General features: G+C 51.5%; 1 protein-coding gene across 2 annotated transcripts in view; it reads left to right on the forward strand.

Moving 5' to 3' along the window:
• The window catches only part of STEAP3 (STEAP3 metalloreductase), a 45,833-nt gene that overhangs the window by 9,697 nt on the left and 9,020 nt on the right, over nucleotides 1-27,116 (forward strand). For both annotated transcript variants that reach the window (XM_036319118.1, XM_036319119.1), the window contains exons 2-3: nucleotides 18,693-19,192; nucleotides 21,102-21,629. In XM_036319118.1, coding sequence (XP_036175011.1) covers nucleotides 18,693-19,192; nucleotides 21,102-21,629 — 1,028 coding nt within the window. The remainder of the gene's footprint in view (nucleotides 1-18,692; nucleotides 19,193-21,101; nucleotides 21,630-27,116) is intronic.

A 27,116-nucleotide genomic window follows, 5' to 3' on the forward strand; every position in this document is an offset into this window, starting at 1 on the left:
CCTTGCCCCATTGCGCTTCCCTCCCTGGATTTATCCATTATTGGGCAGGGCTCCGGGTAGTTAAAAAGTGAAAGTGAATGACCAAAGTCCACAGCTGCGCACCTCGGTGGTAGAAGCAGCTGAACTGACTGTAGGGACGGGCTCCTGGCTTTGGGATCACATGGACCCAGTCTGAATCCCCACAGCTCTTTGCCTTGTGATGACCTGGGCAGTCCTCAGCCCTGAACTTGTTTCTTCATCTGTGAAACCTTGCTAAGGGTTTTGCACCTGATATTCCTATAAATAGGGTACAATATTGCCTGCCTGTGAAGGACAATGAGTTTAGGAGTACAATATCAGGTACTTCCCCCCTGCCCCCTCTCCGGGGACCTTCCAGACTCATCATTCTCCTGGTCTGAACCCCTCAGTTCACTAGAGAAGGTGACTAAGGCCCAGAGAATGGCCTCCATTGCCCCCTTCTCTGTTGCAGAGCTGGCCTCAGGCCCAGCCTCAGGCCCTGTTCAGTGTCCTGGCCTAGGCTCCCACACTGGGAGAAGCCTGCCTCCTCCTCATAGAACCTCAGCAGTCTGGGGTGGTGTGCAGGTCGGCTGGGGTAGCGGAACAGGCTGTGCAGTAACATCCAGGCTCCCTGGGCCGCACCTGAGACTAGATCTACCTTTTCTGCCCTCCCCACCAAGCACAGTGGCCGGTCTTCCTGGGCGGGGCTGGCTGAGCCCTGTAGGTTGAGCACTCCATGAAATTGCTTTCCAGCATCTGCACCAGGAATGGGCCTCGATTTAAAACAGAAACACTCGCCAGTTTAAGTAGTTTTAAGAGCCTAAGGCCAAGCTGGCTCTTTTCCTCCCTCTTGGGGTTTGGAGGGGTGAGTGCCTCTATTCCCCCCACACACTCTGCCCTCGCCAACCCCGTCCCATTCCAGGAGGATGCGAGCCAGGATTCAAAACCAGAGGCAGCGGTTTTCAAAGGTTCCGCTAGAGAAGTCGCACTTCCTGCCACAGCAGGGCCCACCTTCATGTCCAACTTGACCTCCTACCAATCTGAGGCCCCTGCATGTCAGCCCTTCACATCCTCGTCATGCCCCCTCCTGCAGGAACCACGGTACCGCTTCCATCTTCATCATCACTGAACATAAGCTTCCCGCGTGCCAGGCCCTGGGCCAAGCATGCTATACGTGTGAGCACATTCAAATCTTCCGATTCTTAAGGCATAGATAGTGTTCTCCCAGCTATTTAACTTTCCTGAGAACACACGGAACTCCAAGCCATTCTTTAGACCCCAAACGTGTGACTCCTAACCATTACCTGTATATCCTTGTCCAAATTCTGTCTCATCATTTACTCATTTAACAAATGTCTACTGAGCCCCAAGAGCTGGCTGAGTCCCACTTCTGGCAGGATGAGCGTCGGTTGTCATGTATGACCCTGTGAAATCCCACGCCCCCCACTTTTTTCTAAATACAAGTGTGGGAGCTCCACTGAGGCCCAGGTCCCCAGCTGATGTGAGGCAGGATTCACAACCAGAGACAGCTCCCTGCTGAGCTGGAGCTATTGACCCCTGGGCTGCTCTCAGGGCTCCATCGGTGACAGGTGATTTATGCAAGATCGTGCACTCCTGAATTGTCACTTCAACCCAGGGCTCAACTCTTCCCAATCAGTGTGTCCTCATAAATCACCGTTGTCACCTCGCAGAACGTGCAACAGGTGACACTAATTGTCCTGCAATCACGCAGCAGCTTATTCTTGTCTTCCTCTTCCGCTTCATGAGAGCCAGGTGGGATCTAAGCAAACAGTGCATTTTTTAAGCCTCCTGGCGCTATCAGATCAGGAGATTAAACTAAAACATCGCCCCAAGAGCATAAAGTCAGTCACAGGTGAATGTAATGTGGGGACTGGCGAATGTGCCCACTAAGCTTCCTGGGTGGAGTGGACGCCCAGTTTCTGTGTAGACAGCAGGTCCCAAAGATGGTGTGCTGGCATCTGATGGAGTGACCCTTCAGCTGTTGCCATAGCAACCGATGCTTGTGGTGGCCGAGGGCCTGTGCTAAGGCTTTCTGGATGACCAGGCCTGCACATGGGTCAGTAGTTGTACACTGGACGCAGCGAGTGGGGGTGAGGGTCCATCATCATCTTCAGCAAATCAACTGCAGCCTGGGTGGGGCTGAGCAGCGCAGGTGAGACCCAGCCCTCTGTGCTGGTCCATGCAGACAGCTCCAGACTGGCCAAAATGTGTGGCACTTGGCACTGGAAGGGAAGGAGCAGGACAGTGCAGGCCTGGGCAGCCGGGATGGTAATGGGCGTTAGGGTGCTTCCCCCCGCCCTCTGGCCTTCCAGGATGGGGAGGTTAGAGGCTGGAGGTTGGAGACCTGAGCACACTCTGCTCTTGTGAGTTCTTGCATAGCTGCTTTCTGTCCTCCCATAGCTTCTACAACTCTTCTTGAACATTCTGATCTGGCCTGGCTGTCTGTGGGAGGGGAATGGGGTTCCCAGGATTGAGGAGAGCTCAGGGCACAGCTAAAGGCTCAGTGAGAACCTCAGGGACAGATCGCAGCTGACCTGGACGACCCCAGGGACCGTGGGGGTGCCCTCGGAGCTCCTGCCCACCACCTGGAGGGTTTGCTTCCAGAGGAAGTGTGGCTCCTGACAGGACGGTTCTCCAAGGGGCTTAGACCCCTGAGCTTTGATAGGAGCAGAGTGTCCATGTTCACTGCCTGAGCCCGTGGGCCCAGCGGGCATCGATCGACCTCCCAGTGAACAGAGTGCGCTGTGTGGTTCTGTGCAGACAGGTGTGGCGGGCCCGCAGCTCCCTGCGCTCCTGGAGCTTAGAGTCTAATTGGAAAGCTGAAATGTGAGCATGCTCAGAGCAGAGCACAGCAACTGTGAAAACAAGGGAGTTCTAAGGTGTGGCTTTGGGGGCTTTCGAGTTCACTGTTTTACTTAATCATCCTGACAGAGAAGGAGTAACCTGCCCAGTCTCAGGGCTGGTACATGGCCGAACCCGAATTCAAACCCACGTCTGTCTCACTAGATCCACCAACGAACACAGCTGCTTCTCCGACTTCAGACGGGGAGAGCTGCTGTGGGGCGGCGGGGGCTGGGAGCACCTACCTGCCCAAGGCCCTTCGGGGCAGGGGGATTTGGATGGCCAGGAGGATGCCAAGACGCCAGGCGGAGGTAACAGTGTTGGCAGAAGTGGGGAGCAGCAGGGGCCGGAGGAGGGGGTGGAAGATGAGCTAAGGGGCATCAGTCTGCATGTAGGACAGCGCTGGACTCCAGGGGATCAAGCATCTCGGCCCACAGGAGGCTTCTGTCCAGCAGAAGAGCTACCCTGGCCACAGCGATCACCCATGCGGGCCCTGTTCTGTTAATGACAGAGGAAACCTGTCTGGAGCCTGTGGTATATATTCTGGTTATCAAATGCCCAGGGTTACTCAGAGCTACAATTTTCCAAGATCACCAGTTTTCAAACAAGTTGAAAACAATCGAATACTTGTCCTGAGACTGAAGTTGGCATAATTTGTGTTAATGATAGAGAAGCCTCCAAACCGCTGGCCTCCCTGTGCTGTGGGCGTGGCCTCCAGTCCAGTGGGAAAGCCCTCAGCAGCGGGCAGGTGCCCAGGCCGCTCTGCCCTGGGACAGTGGTGGCCTGTCGGTCTCTCCCCACCATCGCGGTGACAGCAAAGAAAGACGGTCAGGAAGCCTTTGTTGGCACAAAATATGGAGAGAATTATCACTAAGCCTGTGACAGCCACAGTGATTGCAATAAATTACCTCCTCAGCAATTTATAAATTGCCACTTTCTATAGCCATTATGTTTGGCTTTGTATCCCGAAGTGTAAAAGCACTTCCTCTCTCTCTCTCTCTCTCTCTCTCTCTCTCTCTCTCTCTCTCTGTCTGTCTCTCTCTCTGTCTCTCTCTCTCACACACACACACACACACACACCACACACACACACTGTGGTGAGGCAGTCTGCCCTGCTTGGAGGACATGTATTCATTTTATGTGCCCTGGGTTCTGCTGGCTGTCCTTCTTTCGTTCCTGGAGCAAACAGACTTGAGTCTGAGCCCTTACTTCTCATCAGTGAGGTTCCCTCCCCAAACAGAAAGCGTGGAGCCAGAACGCTGTGCAGTGCCCTCTGTAACCCATCATCAGCGACCGCTTCTGTGCCAGCCTGTGGCCGGGAGCCTGAGTGCAGACAGAGGGGGAGCCTGCTGTCCCAGCCCCTGGGAGGTCCCTCACCTTCCAAACAGAAGTCAGGCTGCCCACAGGCCGGAGGGAGACGCAGGCAAGAAGGGTGGCCTGGGTCACAGTGGAGTTGTCAGGACTGGTGCTTTGGACGCTTGCGTCGCCAGATGTTGTGCCAGCCTGTGGTGGGTAAGTGGATTAGGACAAATCCCAGATGGCCCCCTGGGAGTGTGTGGCCTCTTCCCACCTGCCCCACCAGCCCCTGGCCTGCTCACTGTTCCCTGTCATCTCGGGGTCCCTAGGCCCTGAGCTGCCCGGCTCAATTCGGGTGCCGCTGACTTGCGATTGGCAACATAGAAGGAAATATAATGAAGTTCTTGCCAATATAAAATGGGAAATATCATCTAAACCTTCAGTCAGGAGCCTTGTTAAAGTAAAGGGTTCGGGATTTACCACCCAGCGCCTCCGGTGAGCGAGAGCCATGTGGGCTCTGGCGTGTTAGAGCAAAGTCATTAATGCCTCTGCTGCATTTCTGTGGAGACAGACCCGCTGGGAACTGTAAATTTTATTTACTGGTAACCATTTCTGGGTTGGTTTATCACAGAACTGCTGCTGTAAGTAATCGAACCGGATTTTTCTAGAATGATTAGAAAATCTAGATGTTGGTAAAAAGCCCTATAAATTATTCATTCACTTCTATTTTGCAAAGCGGTGTGGTAATAAACTGCTCTTTTCTGTTAGACCAAATTTGCACGTATGTGCATTGTGTGTGGTTTGGCTTATATGTGTTTGTTTGTGTGGGTGCTGAGCTTTTTGTATTCTCTTTTGTAGAAACGTCTCTGCCTTCCTCTTAAAAATATAATGATTTTTTTATGATGTCTAAGTAACAATTCCAGGCAGTATTACAAGAAATATAACAGGAAAATGTTTGTGAGCGTCCATCAGAAAGGGAACGTGCCCACAAAGTAGAAATGCACCCATTAAGATGCATGTGGCTGTAATCCGGCTTTTAAGCCCCAATTCGAGACCAGCATCTTCCACCCCGTCTCCCCTCAGGTCAGCTGTGGGGGACCAGGTCGGAGGAGGACTCAGGTGGAGCCTCCATCTTACCTCCTGACCCCTCGGCCGAAGAGGGAGTGGGGAGGCCTGGGGCCCTGCTGCCGGGGTCTGGAGTCTGGGATAGAGGGTGGATTTGCAGAGCAGCTTGAGGTGAGGGCTAGAAAGTGTGGGTTCAGGCAGCCCAGCAAGGGGAGGGATGCCAAGAGGAAGAGCAGACCCGTGTGGACCAGGTGACCGGCTATTACGCCATGACAACGAGCCGCCCTCCCTCACCACCCTGGAGGAAGCTTGAATGCAGGGCCTGGACGGGACCAGGGCCAGAGCCAACTCTGGGGCCTTAAAGAAGTCCTAACTGGGCCTCGATTTTCTCATCTGCAGCATGGAAGTCATGAGAGCTTTCTGCACGTCAAAGCCAGCGTCGGGTCTTCCCATGTGGGCCTCGCCTCACAGAACCTTATCCTTTGTGACTCCTGAATTCCGCCCAGGAGCCACGTGCCAGCCACTTGCTGGCTGCTGGGCTGTGCCTCGCCCGCTGCCTCGCTGTAGGGGCGGTGACTTCCCTGAAAGTGGCTTCTATTTGCATAGCAAATGGCCCACTTTTTGCTTAGATTATTTCAGATCCATAAAGTGGGAAGGATTTGCAGAAGCTGTTAGTTGTTTTACCTGCCTGGGAAATGTGAAGTATTGTATGAAAGGGTATTAATTTTAATATTAACATCAGCACGTGGGAAGGAGTAATGGAGATTATGGGGGCAGGGACCTCTCAGGGAAAAGGGGCGGGGAGAGGGATTAATCCTGCCTCACAGAGGGGAGAGCTTCGCTGAGGGAGCCCTTCCGCTCGCCCTAGGCCTCCATCAGTTGGAGGGAAGGGAGGCCTAGGCAAAAAGGTTAGGCAAAAAGCTTAGGGCTCTGACCGTAGCAGGAAAGAGCCTGAAGCTCGGGTGTGGTGGCCACTGAGAGGCCAGGAAGGAGTTGGTGGGAAAGGCCAAGGAGGCCATCTGCCAGTGGCCACAGCTGGGCCTCACCTGCCCCTGGATGCCCTGCCGGATGGAGACTGGGCAGACTCCTCCGAATGGCTGCTACCTGCCCTCATCTCAGAAGCCCACAGGCCGGGGAGCCACTGACCCAGCATCCCTGCAGCCTCCTTCCCTGGATACCCAGGAACCCACGTACCCAGCTCCCACTGACCGGCCTCACGTGTGTGTTTGGTTTTCCACTCTGTCAGAGCTGTGGGAGTCCATTGTGTTGTCCGTTTATTTGCAGCGTTTAAATACATAGGGACATTATTTGTCTTCTGTGTTATTAAGTCTATCAAACAGGCGAGTGCCTGGCCAGGCCCAACTATATTGCCAGGCTGCGGTAGGGATAGAAGCTCGCAGTATTTAATCACCACTGGGTACGGCAGGGCCCCCGCGAGGTTCTGGGGAGAAAGGCCCGGCGCACAGCACACTGCCCTCAGCCAGTCTAGCAGCGGAGTCCTTCAAGCTACAAACAGTAATTGAGCACCACTTGGTGCCAGGCCCAGGCTGGTTGCTAGAGACACAGAAATGAGGAAGAAGTGACCCCTAGTTCAGTGGGTGACAGACAAGTGAACCAGTGTGTGTCGTCAATGGTAACGCGACAGTGCAGCGTGAGTCATGGGGGAGGCCAGGAGGCACGCCCGGGGACGCCTGCAGAAGTTGTGCGTGGCGCTGGCACATGGCAGAGCTGGTCCCGGGGCCTCCTGCAGGAGTCAGAGTTGTGCGTGGAGCTGGCGTGTGGCAGAGCGGTCGAGTGGGAAGTAGTTGCATGACCCTCCCCACCCAGCCGTTGGACTGGAGGCTGACTTCCAGACCCTATGGGTCCAGAGGCTACTGAGCGTCAGCGGGGACCTCTCTCCCCCTCAGAAGCTTCCTGAAACAGGTGGCCCATCAGCTGGGCAAAGCAGGGGCAGCACGGGTCCCCAAGCCTGGAGTCAGACCACATGAGGCAGCTGAGCTCCTTGGCAGAAGCCCCTGGAGCTGCCCCGTGTGGCTTGGCTGCCTCTGCCCCTTTCCCTGCACCCACCTCTCCCCTGCAGGGAATAGAGCTTCTAGCCCTGATTCTGCAAACCTACACCATGGCTAGGTGAGAGGGTGGGGCAGCCACAACCCACAGAACCTATCTGGTCCCAGGGTTTGTGGCTCCAAATGTCCCAGGCGCTAAGGCTGCAGATTCAGCTGCCCCTGCCTGCTAGCCTCCAGCCTGGCTGCATTAACTGGCCCAGAAGGAGTGGGCTGCCCACCCCCACATGCCAACTCCCTGACCTCACTGGGTGGAGGTCAGCTGCTCCGCACTGGCTCGCACAGCACTGGGTGTGCCATTAATCAAGCACTTCAATCCTTGCTGCAGTGTGTCTCCAGCCTTTGCCCTAGTGTCTTGCTCCATGCAGGGCACACAGTAGGTCTACAGGGAATAACGAATGAGGAAATGTTTCAGATGAGGATTGTCAGGACCAACTGTTGTCTAAAACTGCACAGGCTGTGAATGCCGCATCAAGGTCTGGAGAAGGGGCTGCACACAAATGGATACACTAAACAATAAATATAAAATTTAGAAGGCATGGGGGAGCCAGGCAGAGGCTTCACTCTAGCGAAGAAGCTCTCTGCATCTGAATCTCAGGACCCATCGGCTTTTTGTTTACTAGAATACACATTTGCCCTTTAGCAAAGCAAACAGGCATATCAATGGTAAACTTTGGTAAACAGTAAAGGATTATCAGGTTAGGGGATTGCCTTCAGCCATTCAGCAAGCAGCAGGCAATGTTATGCTGATTTTCAGCCCTGCTGAATATCAAAGTCCATCAGCCTTCTGACGGGACTTCTGGCATTTATATGGTAACTGCTTGTTGGTCTTAGCCTCTGACACCGGCGGTACTGTTCACAGGGATTGCAGTGTAAATGGTGTCCCTGGGTTGTGCAGCATGGGGACCATGGGACTTAAGCATCTTCACTGCCTGAAGCTCCTGGCCTTGGTGCTGACCACTGGGCCTTCCTCCTTCCCCTTCCCAGCCAGCACTGCCTTCCCTCCTGCCTCTGCTGGCAGTGGCTGGTGATGACTTGCTCCAGTGAGCAGCTCTTCCAGGCCAGCCATCGGTAGTGAGAGAGTCCTGCATGTAGAGTAAGGCCATCTGAATTCTTGGTCATCTGGGAAACTCGGTCTTCAGTGAAGATCTCCCTAGTTGGGGTGTTGGGGTCCCTAGGATCTATGATGTCTCCTCGTACCACTCCTCTGTTCTCCCTCAGCCTGCAGTGGGCATAACAACCCATGCACAGGAGGGGAGAGGGGTGGCTATGGGAGCATCCCTGTGGCATTGGCCTCATTGGCTCAGCAACAAGGCTGCCATGATCCTGACTGCCTTCTCCTCCATAAAGACCCAGCTCTGACCCTCAAGACCTAAAGGAGCACAGGGAGAGAGCACTGCTGCTGGGTCCTGGGATCAGGAGGGCTTTAGGAGGAGCCTTGCGTGTGAGAACCCAGGAAAAGGGCGATGTGGAGTGGTTCTTGCAAGTGATTTCATTCATTCAACGCCTTGCACAGACCTTCATTGAGTATCTACTGCAGTGGATTTCAGAGTGTGGTCCTGGGACCAGCAGCACCAGAGATTCTGGGGATGGAGCCCAGCAACACATTTTCACAAGCCCTCCAGGTGACTCCAGTGCGTGCCAGACACTGGGCCAAGTGCGGGGATGCCAAGTGAGTTTGACTTCATCCCTCCCTGGCGGAGCTTGGAGTCCAGGGAGGAGGCAGACAGGAAAGAATGAAATACTGTCAGCGGGAAAGGGGCTGCTCTCAAAGGGATGGAGGCCGATAAGCAGCTGGCATGGGTTTGGCCCAGGAGCTGGGGGTCCTGGCCAGGACGGGTGGCCTGGAGACCCCCATGGCATGAGGGCCGTCTTGGCAAGGAGCCAGATGTTGGGACTAGCTGCCCCTAGAGGCCTCACGGGGCCCATGGCCTAGCCTCTCCCTACAGCAGTGATGGCGAACTTATGACACACGTGTCAGAGGTGACACACGAACTCATTTTTTTGGTTGATTTTTCTTTGTTAAATGGCGTTTAAATATATAAAATAAATATCAAAAATATAAGTCTTTGTTTTACTATGGTTGCAAATATCAAAGAATTTCTATATGTGACATGGCACCAGAGTTAAGTTAGGGTTTTTCAAAATGCTGACACGCCGAGCTCAAAAGGTTCGCCATCACTGCCCTAGAGTAACCCCTACCTGTCCCACCGCCCCTCCCTTCCCACTCCCTGGGTTGCAAATGGCAGCAAGTCAATGTCTTCAATTGTCCTGGTGGGAAATGTGTGCGAACCACCAGGCCATTATCTCAGCGCACATTTTTAGAAAATTTTAGAGCCAGTTTTTCCATTCAGCAGGGAACATCATGTATTGATTTAGGAGCATCTATTTCTGCTTTACACAGATAAGAGGTTTTGAAAAATTCTAGATAGAGAGGAACACAATGAAAACGAGTGAACTTAATAGGCTCAGACCGTGGCACTTGGCTTATCTGATATAATCGTACTATAGCTCATTACAGCAACATCACTCTCTTGTACTGATGAGGAAACCGAGGCTCAGAGAGGTAACGTGACTTGGCGAGGCCCCCGGCCCCTCAGTGTAGGGCTGCAATCCGACCCCGCTGCCTCCAAGCCTGTGTCTCGCTGGCCTGTCTTGCAGTTTCCAAGGGGCCTGCTGCTGAGTAAGTCCAGCTCATCATGCGTTTTCCTGAGCCCATACCCTGTGGCTGCGTTGTGGGGAGCCGCTGGCTCTCAGGGCTGATTCTCTGTCTAATTAAAGAGGGGATGAGTTGGGTGGGGAAAGGGGAATGACTCAGACCTAAGACCCCACCTAGCAGCTTTGCAGCTGTGTGCTCTGTAAACCCTCAGCCACTTGGGTAATTGGCAAATAATACCTTCCCCCACCCTCTTACCAGACCCGGGAGCTGGGTGGGCTGGTCTCAGACGTCAGCACCCTTATCTGCCAGCTGCCCCATGTGGCCCTGGAATGGCTATCTGCTTGTGTGAGGTGAAGTACAGAGAAGTATCTGTGTGAGCAAAAGCTGCAGGCCCATTCAGAAGCTGAGAGGCCTGCTTAGCCTATTGTACCGCCTCCCCTACAACAACAGTTAATAGTGTTGATTATGTAAGCCTCACTCTTCTGAAGGTCATGGGGCTTAGAAGCCTCAAATATGTGGGAAACAGCTAGGGAATAACTTCGGAAGATTGTAGAACCACCAACATAAGTGTCCAAAACCCACACATTAAGCTCATGAAGAGTCCTGAAGCTCTCACTCAAAGCATGTTCGGGGGATTATGAATACGCTACTAGGAATGCTGATGTTCACATTTTTGTGTGGAAATATGTTTTCACTTCTCTTGGGTATATACCTGGGAGCAGAATTGCTGGGCCACACAGAAACTCTGCTTAACCCTTGAGGCACCGCCAGACTCTTTTCCACAGTTGCTGTACCACTTCACATTCCCACTAGCAGTGGATGCAGGTTTTGACTTCTCTACATCCTTACCAACACTTGTTATTATTTCTCTTTTTGATTATAGCATCCTAGTAGGTGTGAAGTAGTACCACATGGTTTTAATTTGCATTGCGGAGCATCTTTTCATGTGCTTATTGCCAATTTCTATGTCTTCTTTGGAGAAGTGTCTATTCAAGTCTTTTGCCCCTTTTTATATAGGTTACTTGTCCTTTTAACATTTGCCCCTTTCTGTTTAAAAGTTTTAAAATATCTTTATTGATTTCAGAGAAGAAGGGAGAGGGAGAGAGAGTTAGAAACATCAATGATGAGAGAAAATCATTGAATGGCTGCCTCCTGCACAATCAGGGATGGAGCCCACAACCCTGGGCACATGCCCTGACCAGGAATCAAACCCTGACCTCCTGTCCTGGTTCATAGGTCAACACTCAACCACTGAGCCACGAGGCAAGGCTTTCTTTTTAATTTTTATTCATTGATGAGAGAGAGAGAAACATTGATTTGTTGTTACACCTATCCATGCATCCACTGGTTGATTCCTGTGTGTGCCCTCACCGGGGATTGAACTCAAAACCTAAATTGTATCAGAACAGTGCTCCAACCAGCAGAGCTACCTAGCCAGGGCTGTCTTTTAAATATTTAGTTGTAAGAGTTCTTTATCTATTTAGAAACAAGTCCTTTATCAGATACAAAATTTGCCAATTTTTTCTCCCTTTCTGTGGGTTGTGTTTTTACTTTCTGGATGGCGTGTTGCCTATATTTCTTATTCACAGCAAATTAGCAGGACTTGGGTGGGGAGAGGGGAGATTTTAAGAGGCAAGCCGGCTTGGTGATAGAAAGAGATTTGACTGGGGGTGGTGAACACACAATACAGTATACAGATGATGTATTATAGAATTGTGCACCTGAAACCTGCATAATTGTGTTAACCAGTGTCATCCCAATACATTCAATAGAAAGGGGGGGGGGGGGGCAAGAGGCAGACAGACAGCTGTGATAAATGTCCTGGCATCCTCCCTTGTTGAGAGCAGGTTCTATAAAACAGAAGACAAGACCCAAGAACATCTCTTCAGCTTGGGTGATCCCTGCCTTTCGGGTGAGGATCTGACTGCCTTCTCTTGAAAGATACACTGCATTTTGAAAGGATTTTTGTTCTCCAAGGATAGAATGAGTTTTGAAACTGTAAGTTCCAGAGATGTGTGCCTTCATGGAACCCCTACCATGTGCCAGGACAGTGCTGGGTGCCAAGGGTACAGCATGGAGCAAACACAGCGACCTCTGCCCTCCCCAAGGTGACAGGAGGGCAGGAAGGTGGACAAGCATGCGAGCCAGCAGGCAAGGACTTCAGAGAAGTCTCCAGCCACAGAGCAACGCCCCAGGTGTGACAGCCCTCGCTGTGCCCACTGAGGGCAGCTGGGCAGCTGTAGGCATTCCTTTGGTACAGATGAGGAAACTGAGGCTAGAGAGAGGAGGACTTATGGTGTCTCCAGGTGAGGAAATCATCGGACAGGACCCAGAGTTTCAGCCTCTCAGATTACTCCTTTCAGCTCTGCACTTTTTAGGCTTAAACAACAGTCTGTGTAAGAATTTGTGTTTTCATTTATGGCTTTTGCTGAGGCCCTGGTGCTGGCGTGGGCACACACCAGTCTGCCCCAGGGAGGCGAGCCCTGGTGGGTCCCTGCGCACTGCCCTTTCCAGCCACAGGCCCTCTTCCAGGAGCGCGTTTTCCTGGTTCACCCTCACATCCCTCAAGGTTCAGCTCAGGCCAGCCGCCCAGTCCCCCTCTGAAGCCAGTGCCCTCCTCTCAGGAGACCTTGTTCCACTTCCTCCTGTGCCTGGCTCCCTCTGGGCACAGGTCTGCAGAATGGGCGCAGACTCCCCGTGGATTAAGGAAACTGAGAGCTTCTCTGTCTATTTACATTCTAGCCTTATCCCTTTACATTTCTTCTTGTTTCTATCTGATTTATTCTGTATATCACATTATAGTGCACAAATTATACATTTTAAATATATTTAACTTATCCATAAATGTAGCAATAATAGGAATGTATCCCCCAAACTTAATTTTACTACCAGATAACATTTAAAATTAAAGGTTGAAGGTAACTGTGGGCCGCATGAGGACAAGAACTGTGCCCTGTCCTCTCTCCGCCCCATGGCCAGCCTGGGCCAGAAATATTAGCTCCATCAGCCCACTTGGCCCGAAGGCCTTCTCTCCATCTAGCTGCAGGGCGCCACAGCCAGCTACCCTCGGTCCCCACCCAAAGTGACTGCTTTGTGGCTGCTGCCCGCCCAGCCGCTTCAGCCTGAGGGTTGTCTGCTGCTCCTGCAGAAGAGGCTGCAGGGTGGCCGTGTGGGGACTGCCCACCATTAGTGGCCTGCCCGGGAGCTGGCAGGAGCTGGCAGGCAGGCCATGGGCCAGGCGTGGCTCCCAGCCACAAACAGCCTTGCCATGCCTCTGCCGGGAAGTGGGAGGGGACGGGTGAGCCGGGCAGAGACCCAGAGGGGCTAGGACCTGCGGTTGGGGCTCCTGCAGGCCTGGGTCTCTGGTTTTTTGCTGGAAGCTTGGGAGGGGGAGGGGCGGGGGCAGGTCTGTGGGTAGGCTGGGCCTCAGCCCACCCAGCAGCAATTTGATCCCCTCCCATCTCCTTCCCCCAGATCTGTAAATAGAACACCCTGGGAGCCAGGGCAAAGCCAGAAGTAGTCTACACCAGCAGCAGGTCTTGATCTGGGCACTGGGAGGGCAAAAGAATTTTGAGACGTGCCCGCTGCCCATGAAGCACCCCAGAGAACAGCTCGGGCACACACCAGCACATGCGCCAATCAGAAGAGAGGGCTCTGAGCTTGCGCACGAATTTCCTCCTTTCGTCTCACAGCAACCCATGTGAAAGGTGCAACTACAGTCCCCATTTAAAGACCCTGGGACGGAGGCTGAAAGGCACCAGCTCGCAGTGGCGGGCGTGGCTATGGTTGACCTCAGCGCGTGGCCCAGTGGCCGCCCTGTCAGCCACATGGTATAATGCCCCACAGGATTTCCTTCTCTTTTAAGGCTGAATAATACCCCACTGTGTACATGTACCACATCTTCTTCATCTGTTCACCCATCAACAGATACTCAAGTTGTTCCCATATCTTGGCTCCTGTGAGTACTGCTGCAATGAACATGGGTGCAGAATTCTCTTCAAAATAGTGATTCTAGCCTGGCTGGCATGGCTCAGTGGTTGAGCATCAACCTATGAATCAGAAAGTCACAGTTCAATTCCAGGTCAGGGCACATGCCTAGGTTTCGGGCTCAATCCCCAGTGTGGGGCTTGCAGGAGACAATCAATTATTCTCTCTCATCATTGATGTTTCTATCTCTCTCTCCCTCTCCCTTCCTCACTGAAATCAATAAAAATATTTAAATATATATATATATATATATATATACATATATATATATATATATATTCGATTTCTTTTGGATAAATACCTAGAAGAGGGATTACTGGCTCATATGATGGTTCTATTTTTAAGTTTTTAAGGAGCCTCCATACTGTTTCTGCCCGTCTGTACTAATTTACATTCCTATGAACAGCATACAAGGTTCCCTTTTTTCCCTCATCTCTGCCAACATTTATTATCTTCTGACTTTTTGATGATAATTCTAACAGTTTTTATTTACATTTCCCTAATGACTAGTGATGTTGGTCATCTTTTCATGTACCTATTGGCCATTTGTATTTCTTCTTTGGAAAAATGTATATTCAGGTCCTTTGCCCGTTTATTTGTCTCTTTTTTTGAGTTGTATAAGTTTCTTGGAGATTATCAGATACATATAACTGGGTGTATAAGATATAAGCTTATCAGATAACTTATTTACAAATATTTTCTCCCATTCCATAGGTTGTCTTTTCACTTTGTTGATTGTTTGCTGTGCAAAGACTTTTTAGTTAGATGTAGTCCCACTTGTTTGGTTTTACTTTTGTTTGCCTGTGCTTTTGGTGTCAAATCCAAAAAAAAAAAAATCATTATCAAGGCCAATGCCAAGGATCTTTTCCCTATGCTTTCTTCTAGGAGTTATACAATTTCAGGTCTTATATTTAAGTCCTTAATCCATTTTCAGCTGATTTTTGTATATGGTTTGAAACAAAAGTTCTATTTCATTCTTTTGCATGAGGATATGCAGTTTTCCCAACACCATTTATTAAAGAGACTGTCATTTCCCCATTGTGTATTCTTGGCACCTTTGTCAAAGATTAGTTGACCTTATATGTGTGTTTATTTCTGGGCTCTCTATTCTGTTCCATTAGTCTATGTGTCTATTTTTATTCCAGTATTTTGATTACCATAGCTTTGTAATATAGTTTGAAATCAGGGAGTAAGATGCCTCCAGCTTTGTTCTTGCTCAAGATTGCTTTAGCTATTTGCAGGATTATTTTCTCTATATTTGTGAAAAATGTCATTGGAATTTTAATAGTGTTTTTGAACTCGTAGATCACTTTGGGTAGTATGGACATTTTAAAAATATTCTTCTGATCCATGAACACGGCTATCTTTTCATTTATTAATGTGTTTATATTTTCAATTTCTCTCATCAATGTTTCCTGGTTTTCAGTGTACAGATCTTTCACCTCCTTGCTTAAATTTATTCCTAAGTATTTTTTTATTTTATTTTTGATGGTATTGTGAATGAGATTTTTTTAAATTTCTTTTTCAGATACTGCATTATTAGTATCTAGAACTACAGCTGATTTTTGTACATTGAGTTTTGTATCCTGCAACTTAACTGAATTAGTTTTTTACCTTTAACAAATTTTTGGTAGGGTCCTTAGGGTTTTCTATATATAAGATCATGTCATCTGCAACTAGTCATAATTTTCCTTCTTTTTCAATTTGAATGCCTTTTATTTCTTTTTCTTGTTTGATTTTTCTGGCTAGAACTTCTGGTACTGTATTGAATAGAAGTGGCAAGAGTGGGCATCTTTGTCTTATTCCTGATCTTAAAGTAAAAGCTTTTTATCATTGAGTATGGTTTGAGGTGTGGACTTGTTGTATATGGCTTCTATTGTGTTGAGGTACATACCTTTTATACCTATTTTCTTAAGAGTTTTTTATCATGAAAGGAGAAATGCTCTTTTCTGCATCTAATGAGATGGTCATATGATTTTTATCCCTAATTCTGTTAATGGGGTTATCACATTTATTGGTTTGCAGATGTTGAAACATCCTTGCGTGCCAGGGATAAAATCCCACTTGATCATGGTACAGGATTGTTTAATATGCTGTTGAATTTTTTTGCTAATAAGTTTGGTGAGAATTTTTTTTTATCAGTGATATTGTCCTGTAATTTTCTCTTTATGCAGTGTCCTTATTTTTTGGAAGAGTTGGAAAAGAACTGGCATTAATTATTTTTGTGTGTTTTCTTTTTGTTTTTTTGTTTGTTTGTTAATCCTCACTCAAGGATATTTTTTCATTTCAGAAAGGGTAGAAGGGAGGGGGTGAGAGAAACATTGATGTGAGAGAAACACATTGATTGGTTGCTTCCCACACATGGCCCTACCAGGGCTGGGGAACCTGCAACTGAGGTACATGCCCTTGTCCTGGAATCAAACCCATGACCCTTGGGTCCAAGGGCCGACGCTCTAACCACTGAACAAAACAGGCCATGGTTGGCATTAATTCTTCTTTAAATATTTTGTAGAATTCACCAGTGAAGTCATCAGTCCTGGGCCCTTTCTTTGTTGGGGAGGGTTTTAAATTACTGATTCAATATCCTTACTCATTATTGGCCTGTCAGATTTTCTGTTTCTTCGTGATCAGTCTTGGTAAATTGTATATATTTTTAGGAATTTATTCATTTCTTATGGGTTACCCAATTGTTGGCATATAATTGTTCATAATAGTCTCTTATGACCCTTTATATTTCTATAGTATCAGTTGTAATTTCTCTATTTATTTGTTTATTTATTTATTTTTTATTTTGTTTTGTTAATCCTCACCTGAGGGTATTTTTCCCATTGATTTTTAGAGAGAGTGGAAGGGGGAAGGGCAGAGACCCAGAGAAAGAAACATTGATGTGAGACACATTGATTGGTTGCCTCCTGCACAAGCCCTGACTGGGCCAGGGATCAAGCTGCAACCGAGGTTCATGCCCTTGACTGGACTTGAACCTGCGACCCTTCAGTCTGCAGGCCAACACTCTAAGCACTGAGCCAAACTGGCTAGGGTTCTCCTCTTTTATTTTTTATTTAATTTATTTTTTATCTCTCTTTAGTCTCACTAAATATTTGTCAATTAAAAACAAACACAGGTCTCACTCTCTTACGTTGCCTGTAACATTTACACTGTCATAGACGAAGGGAAACCGGCTCCCTTGGAGATTTAAAAAAACAGGTCTCAGTTTTGTTGATTTTTTTCTACTGTTTTTCTAGCCTGTATTTTATTTATTTTCACTCTGATCTTTTTATCTCTTCAGCTAACTCTGGACTTAGTTTGTTGTTCCTTTTCTAGTTCCTTGAGGTGTTAAATTGATTGAGATTTTTTTCTTAATGTAGGCACTAAACTATTAATAACCCTCTTAGAACTGCTTTTGCTGCATTACACAAGTTTTTGGTTTCCATTTTCATTTGTTTCAAAATATTTTTTTTCCTTCCCTTTGTATTCTTCTTTGACTCATTGGTTGTTCAGGGTGTGTTGTGTAATTTCCACATACTTGTGAAGTTTCCAGTTTACTTTCTGTTATTGATTTCTAGTGTCATGCTGTTGTGGTCAGAAAAGAATCTGATATGATTTCAACCTTCTTAAATTTGTTAAGATTTGTTTTGTGACCTAACATATGATCTGTCCTGAGGAATGTTCCAGTACACATGAGGAGGCTACGGGCTGTCCAATGTGTCCATGCTGATTTTCTGTCTGGATGATCTATCTATTGTCAAAAGTGGGAACTGTATTGCTGTCCATTTCTCCCTTCAGATCTGCTAATATTTGCTTTATATACTTAGGTGCTCTTCTTTACAATGATTTAAAATTAGTGGTGAGTTTAAGCAGTATTTAGAAAACTCTTTTACAAATAAATTTGTAAATTTATTTTACAAAATTGGTCAGTATGGGTGACAAACTCACTATGAATACTGTTGTGGTTTGTTGCTTACTTTCATGCATAAGGAAATAGCAAATTCCAGTTAGAATTTGGTAACAATTTAAATTTTTCCAATAAGTTTACTATAAGCTCCTGGTAACTCCTGGTTCAAGTCCAGGGTTTTGCCCATGTCCTCTCATCCCTCAGGCTCAGTGAGGGAGATCCCATTCAGAGTCATGGCCCAGCCTCCCTTACCCTTCGAGTAGCACTTCAGTATTTAGTCATTCATCCGGCAAATATTGAGCACTGGCCCTGTGACAAGTGGTGAGATCCAAAGTCACATAAGATGAGGTCCTTGCCTTCAAGCTGTTCACCATCTCCTCAAGGAAGAGCACCATAGGTACCATTCCAAAATGCAGAATGTAGCCGAGCAGAGGACCATGCCTACCCTTCCTGGCAATCACAGCTAACACCCAGCGATGGTGAGGTTGGGGTAAACAGTCACTATGGATAGTAACACTGTCCACCACATACTCCTTCGAAAGTAAGCATGGCATTGACTCGCATGGTATTGGAAATCCCGTACCCTCCTCACTCAGCACTCTCACTCTGCGCATTTGTCCCAAAGAAATAATTTAGCAGGAAGGACACAGGGTGGAGGGCAGAGGTCCTTCCCCCTCCTCTTCCTGCACATGTGCCCTCCTCAGGGAGGGGCTGGGTCTCACTCAGCTTGTGGCTCCATGCTGGCACCGCTAGCACTCACGAAGGCCTGTTGGGTGAATGTTTGACCACCATGCAGTGAACAAGAGACAGAGCTGACAGGAAGGGCAGTCCAGGAGCCCTCCATTGACCAGGCCCCTGTTTTCTCTTCCAGCCACCAATACGCCAGGAGAGATGGACAAGCCGCTGATCAGCCGTCGCCTGGTGGACAGTGATGCCAGCCTTGCCGAGGCTGCCAGTGGGGCCCCCAAAGTGGGCATCCTGGGCACTGGGGACTTTGCCCGGTCCCTGGCCGCACGCCTGGTGCGCTCTGGTTTCAGCGTGGTGGTGGGAAGCCGCAACCCCAAACGCACGGCTGGGCTGTTCCCCGCGGCAGCACAAGTGGTGTTCCAGGTGGAGGCGGTGGACTCCTCTGAGGTCATCTTTGTGGCCGTGTTCCGGGAACACTACTCCTCGCTGTGTGGGCTCAGTAGCCAGCTAGCCGGCAAGATCTTGGTGGACGTGAGCAACCCCACAGAGCAGGAGCACCTTCAGCACCGCGAGTCCAATGCTGAGTACCTGGCCGCCCTCTTCCCCACCTGCACAGTGGTCAAGGCCTTCAACGTCATCTCTGCCTGGACCCTGCAGGCTGGCCCAAGGGATGGGAACAGGCAGGTAGGTGCGGGGGTGCAGGGGGGGGGGGGGGGGGGGGGAGGGGGAGGGGAGGGAGGAGGGGAGGGAGATAACAACCATCATGACAATAAATATAATGGCTAGCTTTCCTGGGGGGCCCTCAGCACACCAGGCTCTTTGTGCTCATTGTCTCAGCTCATCTCACATCACTGTGCAGTTCCATTTCACAGACAGGAAACAGGTTCAGAGATATTGATGAATTTACACCAGGCCCCACCGTTGGCGAGCTGGGATTTGAACCCATTCCCTGAGAATCTGAAATTCATATTCTTTTTCTATGGTAACTTGCTTACCTAGGGAGCAAGGAGGAAAAGGTTGATGGCTTGCCTTTTGTATTTTTTTATTTTTTAAATAATTCTTTATTATTGAAAGTATTACATATGCCCTCCTACCCCCACCACCACCATTGACCCCTCCAGCCGATGCCTTTTTTTATGTCTAGAGCAACCGTGGGCAAACTATGGCCCGCAGGCCGGCCCGTTTGAAATGAATAAAACTATTGAAATAAAAGACCATACCCTTTTATGTAATGATGTTTACTTTGAATTTATATTAGTTCACACAAACACTCCATCCATGCTTTTGTTCCGGCCCTCCGGTCCAGTTTAAGAACCCATTGTGGCCCTCGAGTCAAAAAGTTTGCCCACCCCTGGTTTAGAGTCAAGAAGGGAAGAAACTTTGCTTTTAGAATTGGACTCAGAAGAAGGAAAGGAACACACTCATGTGCCAAGCCCTGAGGAAGTGTGTATGTCCCCTAGTTTCACCCATTTATTCAGAGGGCTTCCCGGAACTGAGCGGATTTCTCAAAATAGTCACTAACAGGCTTTTCTGAGGGTGGAAAATGGCTCCGGAGAACGGCCCGAGCTGCGCACAGTTCTTGGCAGGAGGAGCTCTTACCAAGACCAGGTAGTGTTTAATACCAAGAGGCCGAGCATTTTCCTGGAGGAAGGGGCCAGGACCCACATATGTGTGAGAACTCCCGCCACTGAGTTCAGGCCAGATGCCGCTGCACAGCTGCATGCCAGGCTGGGGAGAGCAGCTTGCCTCCTAGGGCTCCCACGTGTGGACAGGCCAGGAACGGGGGGGTGAGTGGGGGTGGCGGGGCTTGGAGGAAATAGAGCTAGCGGCTGGCTGGGGGAGCCTTTGAGGTCGGCCTGGGCCTTCGCCTTGGCCTTGCCCACATCATGTTGTTGTGCATAGTGAGCAGCAGGGCGTTTCGGGCTGAGGAGGCACCTGCAGAGTCAGAGACCTCAGTTTCCTCACCTGAAAAATGGGGACACAGGTGCCGGGCAGGGGTAAAGCCCGGTACACAGTATGTGCTGAGTCAGTGTTGGTAGAACACGCTGACCACAGCAGTGTCATAAGGCCCATGGAGGGTTTAGGGACAGAACCAGGGTGCGTGCATGTGAGCTCATGCTGGGGAGCCATGAACAGGCTGGAGTGTGTTGGCTGAGGGCCCTGGGGGCCGAGGAACAGGATCAAAAGGGACACTCTGGACTGAGGGGTAGAGCTGCACTCCCAGCTACATGTAGAGCCCAATTGCCAAGTGCACTCGAGAGCACAGTCCTCGATGCAGCTATTCCCACGTGAGTACTGTGCTGTGGATGCTGATGGTAATGACTGGGCGACACGTTCACTGCTGGGTGGGCCCGGTGCTCCCCTGAGTAGTGGGCATTGCTGGGCCAGAGTCTGGGAGGCCACAAGGGGGCGAGGGAAGACCCTGGGCCTGAGTGTCAGAGCCACCTCTGTGCCCAGCTATACTGTTAACTGGCACCACTGGGCCTCAGTTTTCCAGCTGCCCAGTGGGGAGTTTGGCCCTGATGCTCTCTGAGGCTCTGCCCACCCCAGTGGCCTGTGACCCGGTCTGATTCCCCTTCGCCTCCCTCCACAGGTGCCCATCTGTAGTGACCAGCCAGAAGCCAAGCGCATCATCTCAGAGCTGGCGCACGCCATGGGCTTCATGCCCGTGGACATGGGGTCCCTGGCCGCGGCCCGGGAGGTGGAGGCCAGGCCTCTGCACCTCCTCCCAAGCTGGAAGGTGCCTGCCATCCTGGCCCTGGGGCTCTTCATCTTCTTCTACGCCTACAACTTCATCCGGGATGTGCTGCAGCCCTACGTGCAGGAGGGCAAGAGCAAGTTCTACAAGCTCCCCCTGTCCGTGGTCAACACGTCGCTGCCGTGCGTGGCCTACGTGCTGCTGTCGCTGGTCTACCTGCCTGGCATCCTGGCGGCCGCCCTGCAGCTGTGGCGCGGCACCAAGTACCGCCGCTTCCCCGACTGGCTGGACCACTGGCTGCAGCACCGCAAGCAGATCGGCCTGCTCAGCTTCTTCTGCGCCGCCCTGCACGCCCTCTACAGCGTCTGCCTGCCCGTGCGCATCTCCTACCGCTATGACCTCGTCAACCTCGCCATCAAGCAGGTACAGTCCTTGTCACCAAGGCCAGCCGTGCCGGTGGGTGTGACCCGCCAGTCACGGTGAGCAGCAGGGCATCCCGGGCTGAGGAGACAACCTGCAAAGGCTCAGGCCTCAGTTTCCTCACCTGACAAATGGGGACAGTGGCACCTATCCATAGGCCTGTGCAGGGCTGAGGGGTCGCGGGGGGGAAGCCCGGTACACAGTACGTGCCGGGTCAGTGTGCCTCTCATCTTCTGTGGATTCGGCCCTGACCCGGCAGAGCCCACATCCTGCTGTCCAAGATGTTGAGTATCCGTGAACCAACTATGAAAATCTCTGTGCTCATGGGCACAGCCCGGCAGGGGGACTTAGCCACATCCTGCAGTAAGTTACAGAGGACTTTTAGGAGGTCTGAGAGCTAAGGAGAAAAATTAAGCAGGGGCCAGCGATGGGGTACAGTTGTAACAGGTGGTCAGGAGGCCTTGCTGAGGGGGAGGCGGAGGAGAAGCAGGGAGCAGCCAGAGCAGAGGCCCTGGGGGGGGAAGGGGGGTTGCCTGGCACATGTGAGGAGCAGCCAGGGGGCCCCTTGTGGCTGGACCCGGGGGAGGGGGTGGTGGGTGAGGCCTGACGGGTTGGAGCCAGACCAGGGAAGCCCGCGAGGCTGAGGGAGCCAGCGAAGGCTTTTAGTAGAGGAGTGAGGATCCAGCTGATGTTGCCACTGGCTCACTCTGGCTGTTGGTGCAGAATAGACAACAGGGGGTGGGAGGCAGATGCTGAGAGAGCAGGCAGGGGCTGTGCGGGAGCCCACTGAGAGGCAGGGAAGGTTTGAGGGGCGGGCAGTGGAGGGGCAGGACGGCACTGAGGCGGGTACACAGACTTGTGATGGACAGGGGGTGGTCAAGGTAACTCCGAGCTTCGGCCTGAGCACCTGGAGGAACGGTGATGCCATCAGCTGAGGGGAGGAAGGCTGCAGGAGCAAGATATTCTTTTTCATGGGGGCGGGGGGAGTGTTCAGTCACTTAAGGAACCCATACACTGCTCTCTTGCCAGCAGGATTCCTGTGAAATGGGGCCTTCATGCCAAGGCAGGTAGCAACACAGGTGCACCAGCTGGCACCTGGACCCACAGAAGCAGGCCCCCTGAGCTGTCTCCTGGCTGACAAGCTCATGGGGCACAAGCTCAGGTCTGCAAGAGACACAGTCTTTCTGTAGGTTCCCCAACCTCCCTGATTCCACCTCCTGCCCTCTGGACTGGTGTATGGGTTCACAGGCAGTCACCCAGCAGGCTCTGGCCCTGGTGCCAGTGAGACACTGCTTGTCCATCCCTCTTTCCAGCCCTGATGGTCCCTGCAGTTTCTGTTCCAGCCTAGGGGGGTGCAGGGATTGTGGTGGGGCCGCACCCTCCCCAGGTGCACCCGCCGTCCCCTCAGTGGCTGAGCCACATCCCAGAACAGGACCGGGAGTCAAGGCTGGGTCACTGTCTGTGAACCACAGACCTCAGCCCCTGCTCATTCTCAGCCTCCCTGCTGGCAGCTTCTCCAATGCCCTCGCCCTTCCCACCCTCGGACTCCTGGCATCACGCATCTGTGGGCTTGGCCTTTCATAGGAGAAGCGGACACCACGCTTGAGGCAGGGAAGCAAGATGCCTGCTGGAAATGAGGGGAAGGGGAAACTATAGTCACAAACCTTTAAAAAGAGCTTGCTGCTTTCCAGGTGCTAGTGTAAAGGCCTCACACCCTCAGTGTGAATTCATTTAACCCTTCTCCCACCCGTATAAGCCAGTGTGCTGTACTACCTTTATGTTGCATATGAGCCACAGAGAAGTTAAGTAACTTGACCAAAGTCACACAGCCAATAAGTGGCAGAACTGGGATTCAGATCCAGCCGCCCCCTGATCCATGCTCATAACCAGACCGCTTTCTGCAGGGGAGGCAAGTCCAGATGAAGAGTTGAGTCGATGAACTCAGGTCATTATCTCATTCATTCCTGAGCACCTTCTCTCCAGGTCCTGGGGTCACAGAAGGGAATGAGACTAGATAGCATGGTCCCTTCCCTCGGCTGGGGGGGGGGGGGGGGGGGGGGGGGACCGGCAGGCTCTGAAGGCCAGAGCCCCTCTTTTGTCCTAGGGCCCTGATGTGGATGTAGATCAAGGCCTCTCCTAGTGCTAACGTTTTTGATTCTTTGATGATATTTTCTCCTAAAAAGGGCGGCTCTGCGCAGCTCCTCTGGGACTGGCACCGTGTTTGCTGCCCAGGAGGTGGCAGATCTGAGTGGCAGGCATTTCAGGCAGTGGGTGGGGATGAAGGTAATGCTCCTCCCCCGGGCCCAAGGCAAAGCCCAGCCCCGCCCACACACAGCCTCCCTAAGTTCTCCCCCTGCCAAGGTTCTCCTGACAGGATGCCCACCCGTGTTGCCAAGATGCAAATAGTAGGGCACAGCGGGCACATGCCAAGCAGCTTCCCTGAGTTCCAAAGCCCTTAGGGCTGGAGGCCCTGGTGGAGGTTGCCAGGCAACCATCACTCCCAGAGGACTGGATCACTCTCCGAGTAGGAGTAGTGCAGGCCTGTCACACAAAGGGGCTTAACCTTGGCCTGCAGAGCTCTGGAGGGCAGAGCAGGGGTGATGTCAGGGAGGGGGTAGAGGAAGGCGGGGCTAACAGAGCAGAGCTGCCCAGTGGTGAGCCGCCTGGCCCGGAGGTGCTCTAGCAGATGCTGAGTCTGCAGGTCAGCCTTGTTCTCAGGCGCTGAGACGGGACATCGAGGCTGTTCTGCAGTCAGCCGGTCACAGCAGGGCCTCCGGGTGCCTGGTGCGTGGCTTTCCCATCCTGCCCTGGGGCCTCCCCTCAGGGCCTCCAGGTGGGTGCACATTCACCATCCCGGCTGCCCTGTGGGCCTTTGCGGGAAGGGATCGCACTAGCCAGGGTACTGGAGGCAAGGTTTCCACCACGCCCCTGAGGCCACAAACTTGGAAGCAGAGCTGCATTCCGCCTGCAGAGAAAACCTCTGACCATGTTTGTTGACTGTATTTCTATGAACAATAACTGATATTTGCACAGTGACTTCTAGGGTGCTGTGTGGTTCCCTAGAAATGCATTTCAAGATCAGGATCAAAGAAAGTGTTTAACCAACAGTTTTCTTCTCGCCCTCGCCCCGGATCTAATCTTGGCTGCCAGGGAGAACTGTCTAAAACTCACATTTGACCATGCCACTGCTGAAGAGCGCTCAGCGACACCCCACCGCCCTGGGGTAGTGACAGACTGTTCAGCTTGCAGCCTCCTCACCCAGCCGCGTCTCCCCACTGCTCCCGTGACCCGTCCCACTAGGTCCCACACTGTCCTGTGAATGGGCACAGCGCATTCCTCTGGGCCTGGGCTCCGCACCTGGAGACAGCTTGACAGCCTGACAAGCTCCTGCTCATCCTTCACAACCCTCCTGCTGTCCCGCTCCCAGCCCATCTCCCCCATTCTCCATGCTCACCTCCATCAAATGCATGCTGTGCACACTTCTGTGATGTTTCTCATGCAACACTGTGCTCACTCATTTGCACGTCTGTCTTCCTCCATGACCGGGCCTTCGCTGCTGGAGGCCCATGTGTGTGACACAGACTCCCACCACATGCTCACTGAGTGGCTGATGGTTAACGGGCCACGCAAAGCCAACACCAGGTGTCTCTTAAGAGGAGCCCCTGTGGAACTTGGAGCAAGAGCCAGCCCACCTGCCCGGTTCTCAGTGGGACAACAGCACCGGCCACTGACACCAACCACCTGCTGCGTGCCAGTCGCCTGTGACCTGTGCCACAAACACCCTCCTCTTCGTCCTGGCGATAGCGCAGTAAGAAAGAGACAGCGCTGCCGTTAGCCAGGGCCCCCAGGCTGCCCCAGGCAGAGTTGGCATGGAATCCAGCCCTGGGACTGTGAAGCCATCCCCCACCACCCAGGCTGCCCTTCCACATCCAGCCTCCCCCTCCTCCGGGCCCGGCACCACTCTCATCCCATCCATCAGCCACCTGGGGACACCGAGAGGGGCTGGTGCTGCAGCCCGCTGGTCCTCCTGGCCCTGCAACCTACAGGGGAGGGAAATCCCACACGACTGCCGCCACCATGGCATCTTTTGTTGATGAACAACTCTCATCAGTCTCCAGGTGGCCGCATTGATGAGCTCTAGGGCAGTGGTTCTCAACCTTGGCTGCACATTAGAATCACCTGGGAATCTTTTTTTAAAATCCTGATTTCTGGGCCTCATCCTCCGGAAATTCTGTTTCTTTGTTATGGGGCGAGGCCACATTAGTAACAAAGAAACAGAATTTCCGGAGGGTGAGGCCCAGAAATCAGGATTTTAAAAAGACTCCCAGGTGATTCTAATGTGCAGCCAAGGTTGAGAACCACTGCTCTAGAGGGAGAACTACCAGGGGGAGTGGAGAGCTGTCAGCTGTGTTCCAGCGTGTGTGGCGCTGGTCACTGGGAGCCCCGACTCCAGCTCTGGGGTTCAGTAGGTTGGGCGAGACTCACCAGCTATGGAAGGGAGCTGGATCCAGATCCTCACGCAGGCTCCACACCACCCACTGCTCCCTCGTGACCCCCTCCGCCCTCCCCAGCACCCCTGCAGACTGGAAGTATTACAGGGAAAAACAAGACATTTTGCAAGCAACTGTGGGGTGTGTGTAATCATCCAAACTCCGACTGGAGACATGAGCTGCCTGATCTGAGCGCCATGCACATGCAGTGACTAAGGAAGCAGACTCTGCACAACCTGCACCTACAGGACTTCGCGGTGGTTAGGCAGGAGGGTGTGATAAGACTTCTCTGGGCTCAGTTACGCAGATGCCGTCTGCCCTCGGTGCTGATGTCAGCCACCTTTCCAGCTAGTCCACTAGCAGCAGTCCCAGGGTTTTAGACGTGACCTCACCAACGCTCTCAGGTGGACGAAGGAAGCCCAGGGTCACACATGACTTGTCAGGACGAGAAGCTGGGTCCCCAGACTCCTGGTTCTTTTGAGGCTTAAAGACACCAGAGTGGGCCAGCCTGCCCTTAAATTAGAACAGACGCAACCATTCTCTCAAATTGCAGGATAAGTACCCAATGGATGGCATTTTCTCCATTTTTTTATACTTTCATAAGCTACTCAAGCATTCTGCTCAGCCCACTAGATTACTTTTTAATGTTATATCTGGTTACTGGGCTTGGGTTTTTTTTGTTTTTTTTCCTGCTGAAATACTTTCTCAAAAGCCTGTGTGAGTCACTGTGTTGTGCGAAGCAGAGGCCTGGCTGCTGGCGCGCTGTCACGGTTCCTAATGGGAAGACTTCCTCCCAGGCTGGATAAAGCCCCAGTGCGTCACGGTGTTTCTCAGAGAACACCTCGGCTTCCAGGACTCCGCCACCTGCGCTCTGTGGCAAATGGCACTTCTAATGGAATGACCTTGATAAAAGCTCCTATTGTGTGTGCACTGTGTGCCTGAGTGTCGGCCGGGCTGGGAGGAGGCTCAGCTAAAGACATGCTGGGTGGGGAGGAGGGTA

This window comes from Myotis myotis, unplaced genomic scaffold (genome assembly GCF_014108235.1).
Source record: "Myotis myotis isolate mMyoMyo1 unplaced genomic scaffold, mMyoMyo1.p scaffold_m19_p_8, whole genome shotgun sequence".
Lineage (NCBI taxonomy): Eukaryota > Metazoa > Chordata > Mammalia > Chiroptera > Vespertilionidae > Myotis > Myotis myotis.